Genomic DNA, 11,787 nt, shown 5'->3' with positions numbered 1-11,787 from the left:
TCATTTCATTTGTTAATTCTACTTCCTTAAACTCAAATTCAAATTGCAATTACACATTCTTTTTGCTCCGTCAATTCATATTCAATCCAAATTCAAGAACTGAATTAGAATTGAATTGGCATACTTCATTCAATTCAGAATGGTGCACAACCCTGCCATACATGGACATTGTTTCTGTGGCAAGACGGTATGTATTTGTATAGTGTATATAAAGTAGCTTTTTATATTTCAAATGATAATGCCCTATAAAGTGCTTTTTCTCTCTGAACAGTCATATTTAAAGGAATAGTTGAACAGTATGTTTTAAAAAATATGGGTTTTGTTTTCATGAAACCTCCTTTTCCTTGCCCTGATTTGTTGCACCATCTCTTTATAACATATGAAAAATAAAACATAAAAATATATCAGGATATATGAGAGTTTTGTAGATCTATTTGATATACATGATATACGTGTCGGGTCTCTAAAGACCCAAGTGTGTAATAATGTTTGGTGAAATACGCATGCATTTAAGCGATTGAAATGATGTATAATCTCATGAGATGAGATAGAAAGAGACAGAGAAAAAGCTCTATTCTATATATGATGCTGGACGCACAGTCATGAGCGCCGCCATGTTGAGATCATATGACCAGCTGAATATTACCAGAGACTATTTAGCCCGAGATGGACCACTTGTTTTAAATTGAATGGCAGAAACTGGAACACCCAATATGGCGGATGTAGAAAAAGCTGTTTTGGCAGAGGGTGTCACACTGGTTTTGCTAAGATCTCGCTCTCTTAAGTTGGAGATATGACACACTTGCCGATACAAAATGATAGAGAGGTGACAAACACACCAACTCACTGCAACTCTCTCTGTTTGATTCCCTGTCATGTGGAGCTTGCTGAAATAATAACAGGAATACATCACCTGTCAGTCAACTCGAGAACACACATGCGAATTACCTGGACCAATCTGAAAAATAGCCTTTTTAGTGTGAGTTGAGCTGAAGAAGCACAATTTATGATACCATTTTTGTCAGATTTTACTGCTGATTTTAAATATGTTCTTTGATTAAAATCCTGACCAACCGTTTTGGTGATTTCTGTCTTTTTCCGTAAACAGACGTCAAGCTGATCTGAACGTTTTTGTCTGTGATCGCACTCAGTTGTGTATCATCACAAATGCTGATTTGTATCCGAAGTGATTCTGTCACCAAGCATTTTTTCTGCCTTTTTGTCCTACACTAAAATGACATCAGAATGTGGAGACACTATGTTTTTATTGAATGTAATTTCTTTACTTACTGAAAGCTGCATATATTGATACGCTTCACAAGGTAAAGATATGAATCGCTTCCTAAGGGCGTTTCGGAACCTAGTGCATTTTCTCCCTTGGTTCAGTTCATTTAGGCATATATGAACACGGCAATAGCACTTGGATCAGCACTAAAACAATCGGTTCGAGACCCCATGGACTATCAAGAAATCTGCAGGTCAGCTTGTAACTGTTATTCATCATCAGAATGTGGATGTAGCCGTTTGGCGGCTATATTACATATACTGTAGGTCGATTTTCATGATCGCTTCTCTCTTTTGGGTAGCGGCAGAACAGACACAGTTAGGACAGTGTCAGTAACTTTTTGATAAATAAAAATGTGGCTTCACTCTGTCTGTGTGTATGTGTGTGTGCAAGTGTGCGTGTTTGTGGGCGGTCGAAATGGGGAGAGAGAGATAGAAAGCTGTGACAGTGAGAACAGGTACTTTTCAATGCAGAAATAATGCAAAAGATACAAATGACGAATAAAAATAACCACAACAGAAATGTTACAGTTTTGGTCCATTTTAAAATATTACCTTGTGAAAACGAACCGAACCGTGAAGAAAATGCAACATCGTAACTATTTTAGCCCCTGTATCGGAACAAATCTAGCAAGCTACAGGTCTGAAAACACAAGGTGGGACATTCTTTTCTACATCCGCCATATTAGGTGTTCCAATTTCTTCTGTTTGATTTTAATAACAGTGCTCCGTCTCGGGCTAAATTATCTCTGATATTTTTTCTTTTAATAAATGAAAATTCGTCATATGCCAACTGGAGCTGCTCTCTTTTTCTCAGTGGCATGATCTGGCCACTGCCGGATGACATACATTGTGTTGCAGTTTGAGGTAACTCTTATAAAACATTTACTCGTCAAATTTGTATGCTTCAAAATAAAAAAATAAAAAACAATAAGAATTATTAGTAGAAATAATTATTCAGAACAATCAATGTTTTTTTTTTTTTACAAAAGATGATGTTGGGTGGAATAAATTGTTATGAATTGTATAAATACCTAAATAATTATATGAAATGAATCTAAACACTACATTTACCAAAATATGCAGTATCCAACAAAGCACACTGCATGGAATAATGTTCTCAACATTTAGGACTACATATAGATAACCTCAAAGCTATTATGCATGGACTAAATGCCACAAACTCTCATTTTGAGTTCATCCTTTCCAGAATGGTCAATTGTATCCTTTTTAGAACAGCAGTACTCAATAGTGAGAAATAACTACCAGGATATATGTGTATTGTTCTTTAATAAAAAACAATGTTTTCAAAAGAACATACATTTTTTATATTATACAGAGAGAGATTGTCTGATTGCGGCTTGACCCATATTCATGTATTCAGTCTGGTGGCGGTGGTGGTTTTTAGTTGGTTTGTTTAGTTTAGTTGTTGAGAGGGATTCCTGGAAAGAAAGAAAGAAACAATTATTTCTGTCAAAATACAATGAAATTTAGTAGTTAATTCATCTTCAAAAAGTTTCTAATTTATATATGCCCATGTAACTTTGCTACAAACATCTCACCAAAGTTCTGCATCTATACAGTATTTGAGACCTTTTGGCAAGATTTAAGTTTTTATTTGCTACCACAATCTTCTATTTATTTGCATTGTGTTTATCTAATATGCTAATAGCTACATTATGTTTTCTATTTCTATTATAATTTTGATTTTTTTAAAAACTGTTTACATCAGAATTATTACCTTGAAACAGATGTTTTTGCATTACCAAAGCTTTAAAAACCACACATACAACATCTTTTTTCCAAGATACCCGCTCCAGACCAACATGGACACCTGTAAGTAACATTTGGAATGTGACCACTAGATCATTTATCCTACTTTATACAATTATTAGAAAACATGTTTCAATATGTGCTATTTTACAAAACGTGTGCGCAGGTTGGTGTACACCAATATTTTAAAGATAGACTTACATGGTGTTGTTTTGGGTGAGACACAACATCTCTCTCCGGGAAGCTGCTGGACAATGGGTAATTTCACAAGTACACAACTGCTAATGAGAACTGTAACATTGTCAGTAACCACACCAAGCAGCTTAACCGAGGGGGAATTAAGAATGAAAATCTATTTTCAATACTATTTTTGTTGTTGTTGTTGTTGTTATTGTTAGAGAAACACATTTTGAGCATTTTTAAAGTGGACTAAGACAGTATATGATTATATACAGTATTTTTTATTTTATTTGCACACAATATTTTCCCACAAGTTAAATTGAAATTAGATCACCCAAATAAAAAAGGAAAATATATATGTAACAATTTTTTTTTGTTGTGATTAAGAAAAATACATTTTAATCATTAAAATACCTTGAAGATCAATTTGGTTAATTTCCATTGCAGATTATTGATGTGTTAAGGTCTAATTAAGAAATAAAAAATAAATCTTATTTTAGAAATGATTTGAGTAGTTTTGATACCCGGCCATATTTGTATTTTCCACATTCGGAAGTGGATTCCCCACGGTATATCCCAACACATTTACCTGTTCTTAAAAAAACAGGGCCTCCACTGTCTCCATTACTACCTACTTCAGAAATTACAAATTCATTGTCAAGCATCTCCTTCTTTAAATTTGGATGGGGTTCCTTAATAATTTTACATTGCTTCTTTAATAAGACTCCTGACTGTATTATGAAAAAGTATAGGTGTTCATTGTCATTTTCAAAAAAATCAGTATCATTTAGTAATTTTATATTTTGGCCTGTATGTTTTAGAGTATCAACACTTCCTTGCAATTTAATTTTAGCCAAATCATACTTTTGATAAGCCTCTTGACATTCAGCTAAATACATCACATAATAATCTTTATGTGGAAGAATCACAGATATTCTACAATTATGAAGATTCCCTAAAACATGGTTTGCAGTTATTATTAAATCTGATGCCAAATAAAAACCAAGGCCCCTACTCTTCCATTCATTGTCAGTGTCAGACCAAATTACAATAAAACACGGAAGATGCCATGCCAATTTGAAGTTTTTAGGTGATATAATCTCTCCTTTTATTATAAATATTGGACCAGAATTATTTTTTAATTTGTTTAAAGCGCTTCTAGATGTTATATCATTTTTTAATAGAAAATACAAACCTTCTAAATTAAATTCATCTTCTAAATCATCAGATTTTTCATTATTAAAATGCTTTTCCTCAGTTCCCATATTCAAATCGTAACTCATAAAATTACCCATTGTCTGATTCAAATATTCAAATAAAAAAAATAATAATAAAAAAAAACAGAATGAATTAGCTTAATTAATTAGAAATAAACAAATTCTTCTTCATAATAAAAATGGATTTACAAAGCCATACCTTTCCAAATATTTTATCAGCTTCAAAGACCACCTTTGAACTCTCTCTGATTTATAGAAGCTCTGAACCAATCATATTTTATGGGTTGTACAAGGGAGGTGCTTTTATAGAGAAATGATCTTATTACAGTTTTGTTAATCAATAAGTGATGCATTCCATGAACAGAATTTAAAAATAATCCATAAACAGTTAAGTGTACTTTTTAAGTATTTGTACTTTGAATCTTTCATTGACTTCTTTTAATGAAGTTCTAGAAGTTCTCAGTTTGCTGTACATTTTGTCAAAATGGCTAAAGTCTGTTGTACATTCTGTATTCTTTGTGCCTTTAAAAGTCTCCAAGCAACAGGGTGTGGAGCCTGTCATCAGGTCTGTCCACATTCCTGATTAATTACAGCCACACCATGCTTCTCAGTCTAATATTGCTCTTATACTTACAGGAAAACTAGTTGTTTCACGGAACATTGCAGGTTCTTGTTTTCCTGTTTGGTAATGTGCAATACCTTCCAGTATTATTCTAGAGTAATTTGATGTTTTCTATAAATGTAAATGTAGGCGGTGGGGTTGAAAATAATCACCACAGGATACAAAAATATCTTTTGGGGTTTTATTCTGATGGCTGTCAAAAAAAAAAAAAAAAAAAAACAGTGGTTGATCGGGCTTGTATATATATATATATATATATATATATATATATATATATATATATATATATATATGGAATACGGAAATTAAATACAGTAAAGAAATACGGTAGAGGCTAATGTTAAATGAAAACACAAACAGAGCATTAGCCTACCTATATGCTTCAGCATACATCACCTTAATGCATGCTTATATCATTCACAGCATTTTATGCAGAAGTGGGTAGTAACGTGCTACTTTTACTCTGTTACATTTACTTGAGTAAATTTTTGGGAGGAAAATTACTTTTAGAGTAGGTTTTAAAGTGGGTACTTTTTACTCTCGCTCAAGTAAATTTCTAATGAGAACATTTTACTTTTACTTCGTTACAATGGGCAGTGTTCCTGTCCTTACATTACTGGGTTTAATTTTAATTAGTGCATAATTTATTGAGATATTATCGAATGGAACTTTTACTACAGTGGATGTTCACACAGCTGCGCGCGCTGAGCCGCTGTCACAGATTGTCACTCAAGTCCATCACTGCTGCAGCATCAAGCTCTTCAAACAAAGAGAAATACTTTCTTCGCTCCACACAGTGAAAAAATAATAGTTTCGTCATGCAGTGCTTTCATTTAACACCAAGACAAAGCAGATATTTCAAGATTAAAATTGAAGCTCCAAATTAACGTAGCACGTTGAGGTAAGTTGTGGCTCTAATGATAACGTGGGCTTTTCTGTGAAATGGTGATGGTCATTTTCAGGGTGATTCTGTAAATATGAGCCCTTGTGACTTCAGTTTTTAAGTGTAGCCGACATTTTTAAAACAGTGCAGCAATATATCAGTGCGCTTTGTCCCGCGTTCCGCATGTCATGAGCAGTACTTACTAGAAACTATCGCATCTACTTCGGGCTGATAAAGGCAGGGAAAATTCCTTAACAAGTGAATTAAACTGCCTACTGTATAAATCCAAGTCACAGACAGCGTGTTGTGCACGTGTGAGAGATGTTGATCATATGTCGAAGAGTTACAGAACTAATTACCTAAATTCTTTCAACAATGAACTGTAACTACACTGAACTAAGAATCCAGGTAGGACTTTAAAAGCTATGAAATAGCTGTATTCTGTGGAACACAAAAGATGTTAGACAGAATGTTAGGGGCCGACAGTCTCAGTCACCATTCACTTTCAAATTATGGAGAAAAAAAACACATGCAGTGAAAGTACATGGTGACTCATGGCAAACATTCTGTCTAAAATCTCCTTATTGTGTTGCATGGAAGAAAGAAAGTCATATGGGTTTGGAAGAACATGATGGTGAATGATGAAAGAATTTCCATTAATAATAATAATAATAATAATTTTATTATTATTATTTTATTTAGCACTTTTATTGAGTACAGTTTTTGGCTACTCTACACACCTCTGATTTTATGCATTCAACACATACTTAAATCACTCAAAGCATTTTATGCATTTTTAAACAGGCATTAAAGACAACAGTTTAAAACAATAGAATTCTCATATTTTCACATATAACATGTATTACACTTATTTGGAAAACACTCTAGGCTATAAATCATTAAATGAGATATAATTTATTCTAAATTTACATACCCAGTCCTAGCATGTGCACCAAACGTGGTCAAACTCCACACATGCAATCCATATATATCCTTCAAAAATTATCCATAACAAACACTACATTTTAACATATGACTCTTCTGAACAAAAAAAATTAATGCAATTTGTTAGCATCTTGTGTGAAATTGTATATTTACTCAAAGAATTCTCAAACGATGAACAAAACTGGGAGCTCTCCAGCACAATGTATGTTCTCATGTCTCTAACACGAAAAAGTGCCGAAAAGAAGGTGTCGCAAAACTCTGGTACTTAAAGGGGCCACATCCAATTTATGACTAGAGTTAAATTACATGAAATTTCTCCACTTGGCTATGAAATATAAATTTTGAAAGGACTTTGCTATTTAAACACCATAAATCGACTCTCTTTCATAAATGATAACTCAAGCTGCACTATTCTGTTTACTGCAGGCAACTTGGGTCAGTGGTGTTGCTTCAGTTGTCCATGATTGCATAGAAATGAATCGTTAGAAATAACTTGAATGTTCACAAATATAGGTTAGAATGTTACACATTTCTAAGGAATCTAATATGGCATTTTTTATTTGAATAAAACTCAAAAACAAAATGTGTTTTGATGTCTGAAATGACCTCATTATTGAAAGAGGCACTTGTTTAGTCTTAAAGAGAATGCCACTAGGGTTTTGTCAATTATCACACGTAGAATAAGAAAACTTGGCTGGAACGGTACAATGTTACATCAAGAACCGTTTGGCCCGATGGTGGAAGAGTGACAGTGCCTTTAGTTTAACATCACTGGGACTGTTGATCAGACTTAAAGGCAGTAGCACTAGGGTTATTGGAAAAGTAGCTTTAATGACTCATTTGAATGTGTCTGTTCTTTGCTTGGGAGTGGTTTACAAGAAATCAGAATGACAGCAGTAAATCCATATAACCTCACTCAAAACATGTTGGTCCATTGAACAACTTTTGTCCATTGTTGAACTTCGCAGTCAATAAAATGTTGAAAATACCGAATATGTGGACATATTGTGGTTGTATTCACTGCACTCCCTGCTCTGTCCATGTATGGCTGGCTGCATGGATGGGTGGAGAGTTTGCCCAAAACAGAACCATACTCCCAACAGCAACAGATGCTTTAATTGTCTACAAGTGAATTAAAGTATTCATTCAAGTATTCAAGTCAAGTATTAATTTGACAGAAGTGGTCCTGACTGAAATAAGTATTATTCCAGTTCTTCCAAAATGAGTCACAAGCTTCTGGTATTTGTACTCAACAGGTAGTTGAGAGAGCAACAAGGCATCATCAAATAAACAAATATGCAAGACTGTGATTATTTTAACATGACTTTGATTTTGTGATTTAATTTTATTTACCATAAGAGTTCTGGTCTTAGAACTCTTTAAGGTAACACAAAGTAGCAACATCTGTCTACTACGAATACTGTATCAATAATTCTTAGATAATGTATGTGGTTATAAAGCCGACATTAAGAACTAATGTTGAATTTATTGAGTTCCATTGTTACAACCTATTCCAGTATCTGGGTTCATTAATTTGTGCAACTTGTTGGGGTAATCTATAACAGTGGAAAAAAAATAAAAATAAAAAAATAAACATCGTCCATTGCTTTAATGAACAAATATAAGAGCTACATGACGTCTTTACTCATTTACTTATCCACCTTGCCCCAACCTTAACCTATAACAACCTATAACTTTCCCTTAACCCTAATTATTCCTGTCCTGCCCATAGCCTTAACATTTTCTTGATATGATTTTTTTTTTCTGGCCCAGTAGGAGAACCAAAACCAAGTGCCTTACTGTTGTAATCATAATGTGGACATATAAATACTACCATACCTACAAAAAATACTACACACAGAGCCATGGTGCCTTGTTAAAACATTGATTTTCCAATCAGACTGAGAATTTTACAATTGTACTTTCAATAATGTTCCAACAGATGGAGACAAAGATTTCTTGCCGTTTGTAAAATTGATATACTGTAGAAAGTCTTTTTGCAATGTGAATTCTAAATATAGTGAAAGATACTTAAGTTATTATGAATTTTTCCATCATGGAATGAACATATATCAACCTGAACATTCCTTTCTGAACACCACCAAACCTCGCTGAACTCCTTTAATTGGGTTCTTCACAAACAGGTGAAAAGAACATTATTGATTCATGATGGTAAATACAGGGACCACAGTCGCCTACTAAAGTTATTAATAACAACATCCACTGATTATTAGACAAATACATTCATGTGATAACCGAATATTTGAATAATTTCCACTGTGTGAGTTAACTTCATAGTTTCTGTTTATATGTGTGCTGCTGTGTTTTGAGGATGAGTAACAATAATAAATGCAAGGTCAGAATTTTCTACATTGCCTTGGAATAAAATCTTTCACAAAATTTCTCAAAATAAAATGCAACCTTAGTGACAAAGATGATACAAAGCATAAAATAAAGATCCAAAACACCCAGTTGTATGTTAGTATAAATATTTGAAGCAAAAGATCCCAATGTATTTTTTTATACCCATTTCTATATATAAGTCTTGTACTGATTCAAAAAGTTTTGAGGCATCCATGTAAATATGACTAACATGCAGGTAGTTATGCTGTTTATGGAAATCCTCAGTTGGAAATGCATTCTAGATCAAACATTTCTTACAATGGTAGTACAAATTCAACATTTAATAACAGTAACAAATGTTTATTCATGAGTAGCATTATTAATTCATTTAAAAATGAATAAAATTTTGTCGGGTATAAAGGTGAAAAAATACATTCATTCAAGTGTTACGGTGTTTAAGTAATTGAAGCCACAGGCATAAGTGGATATGAGAATCTTAAAGGCCTTCTGAAAGCGAGGATAAAAAAAACCATAGATCAGTGGGTTACAAGTCGAGTTAAAGTACCCAAACCAAACCAAAGCATCATAAACATCACCTGGAATCACAAAATTGAGGAAAGGATCAATAGCAGTGGCAGTAAAAAAGGGCAGCCAGCAGAGAAAAAACACACCCATAACAATGGCCAGAGTCTTAGCTGCCTTGCTCTCTCTCTGCGCAGAGCTTTGACTTTTCATTTCCCCTTTAGCCCCCATAGTCACTCTTTCAGACATAACCTTTGAATGTTTTCTTGCAACATGAAAGATTTTCATATACAAAGAGCTCATGATAGTCCCTGGAAGGAAGAACGTGAGAAGTGAGCAAACAAGACCCCACTGTTTGTTAAAATACAGAACACAATTTCCCACACAATAAATCTGCAAAATGAACAATTCTAGACCGATTGCATTTACACCTGAAAATACAATAGAAAAGCTGTACAAAAAGGAAAACAGCCACGTGAAGGTAGTAAAAACAGTCACAGTGTTGTTTGTCACCCTCATTTTGTACCTTAAAGGGTCACAGATGGCCCAGTACCTGTCAACAGATATTAAACTTAGATGTATTAAAGAAGAGATGCTGAAAGTCATATCCAAACTAGAATGAACTTTACAAACAACATCTCCCAAAAACCAGCACCCTTCCACAGATCGCACCATGCTGTATGGCATGACCAAAGAACCTAGCAGACAGTCGCTGGCAGCCAGAGAGCGAACAATTAGATGAGTTGGAGACTGAAGCTGTCTGAAGTGCGAGATGGAGATGATGACCAGCAGGTTCCCAAAAACTGTGGTGATGATCATGCACAGCATGACAGTGTACATTGCCAATTTAATTACAGTAAGCCGATTCGCTCTGGGACACGAGTCCGGTAGAAGTGGATAGCAGAGAAGTAGATTCTCAACATAAATGTCTGTCTCATTTGAAGTCATCACGTCTGCCCGAGATGCTGATTGGGATGCACTATAAAAACACAATATTTTCTACATAAATGTAAAAAGTCACACAGGTATTGACAAAACTCTGAAGGAAATCAACCACAGTCTGATAGAGTACAAAATATAAAGAGAAAACGATATAGTACATGCCCATTCAATGAAACTACATGGGCATAAATGTACAGCTCAGTCTAATGTATATATATACTCACGTTTCAAAATGGGTAACGCCCTGACTCTCATAAACATATCTGAATATGTTAAAACAGTGGTTCTCAAACTGTGGCTCCCAGGTGGCATGCAACATTACTCTCGAAAATTACTAATATCAAATATCAATGTTTTATTTCTAATTTCTGTAAAGGTTTAATATAGCTTTTTTAAAGACTCTTTGGATAGTTCACCCTTGATAGCACACGTACATCACCCAGACGTCTATATGATGTGTGTGTTAACATTTGGAAGACATATCTTCTTCGTTGTTTGCTCATCTGCAAAAGTCTATCAGACTCAGATGTCAACAAGACATTCAGCAGATGTTTTTGAGACATTTAAGATTTAAAATGTTTGTAAATATGATCTTTTTAAGATATTTAGCAGATGTTAATTAGACTGTGATGCCTTCTAGACAATGATCGAAAACAGACATCTCAGAGATGTACATGTGCTATCTGCAACATATTCCTTCGGAAATTGCGAGATGCAAATTTTATTGCCGTGGCTACGCTGAAAAGAACTCCAAAGTGGACTTTATTCTTTTGACATCAAAGTTGATTCAATGAGGGCAGGCTTTAAGAAAGGGCTGCTTTTGATTCGAAACCGCTTGGTTATGCACTGATCATTGAACAAATAGGCTAAGCCTATTGACAAGGTAACCAGTCTGCTCAAAACACTTCTAGGCAGACAGGAGAAGTTTAAAATGTTGGTTACCTCATAGTCCAAAGTAGGCTATATTTTATTATTTCTGTGTTTAAATTGGACTGCAAAATGTGCATGCTAACTCATGGAATTACATTGTAATCCTTTCTAAATGTTATAGGCCTAATTGTAGATGCTTCTCTGAA

The 11,787-nt window shown here is 34.2% G+C and overlaps 1 protein-coding gene across 1 annotated transcript; it reads right to left on the bottom strand.

The window, feature by feature from the left end:
- Positions 1–9,682: 9,682 nt before the first annotated feature.
- On the bottom strand, positions 9,683–10,717 carry LOC127415682 (trace amine-associated receptor 4-like). Its single transcript, XM_051654501.1, has one exon. The coding sequence runs from the start codon at positions 10,715–10,717 to the stop codon at positions 9,683–9,685; it is 1,035 nt and encodes a 344-aa protein (XP_051510461.1).
- Positions 10,718–11,787: the final 1,070 nt, after the last annotated feature.

This window comes from Myxocyprinus asiaticus, chromosome 25, assembly GCF_019703515.2.
Source record: "Myxocyprinus asiaticus isolate MX2 ecotype Aquarium Trade chromosome 25, UBuf_Myxa_2, whole genome shotgun sequence".
NCBI classification, from domain to species: Eukaryota; Metazoa; Chordata; class Actinopteri; order Cypriniformes; family Catostomidae; genus Myxocyprinus; species Myxocyprinus asiaticus.
Note: the sequence above shows the minus strand (reverse complement) of the source record. Positions and strands in the feature narration are given on the sequence as shown.

Excerpts from the sequence above, each read along its gene's own strand:
- LOC127415682 (XM_051654501.1), bottom strand. The coding sequence starts at position 10,717 with ATGACTTCAAATGAGACAGACATTTATGTTGAGAATCTACTTCTCTGC.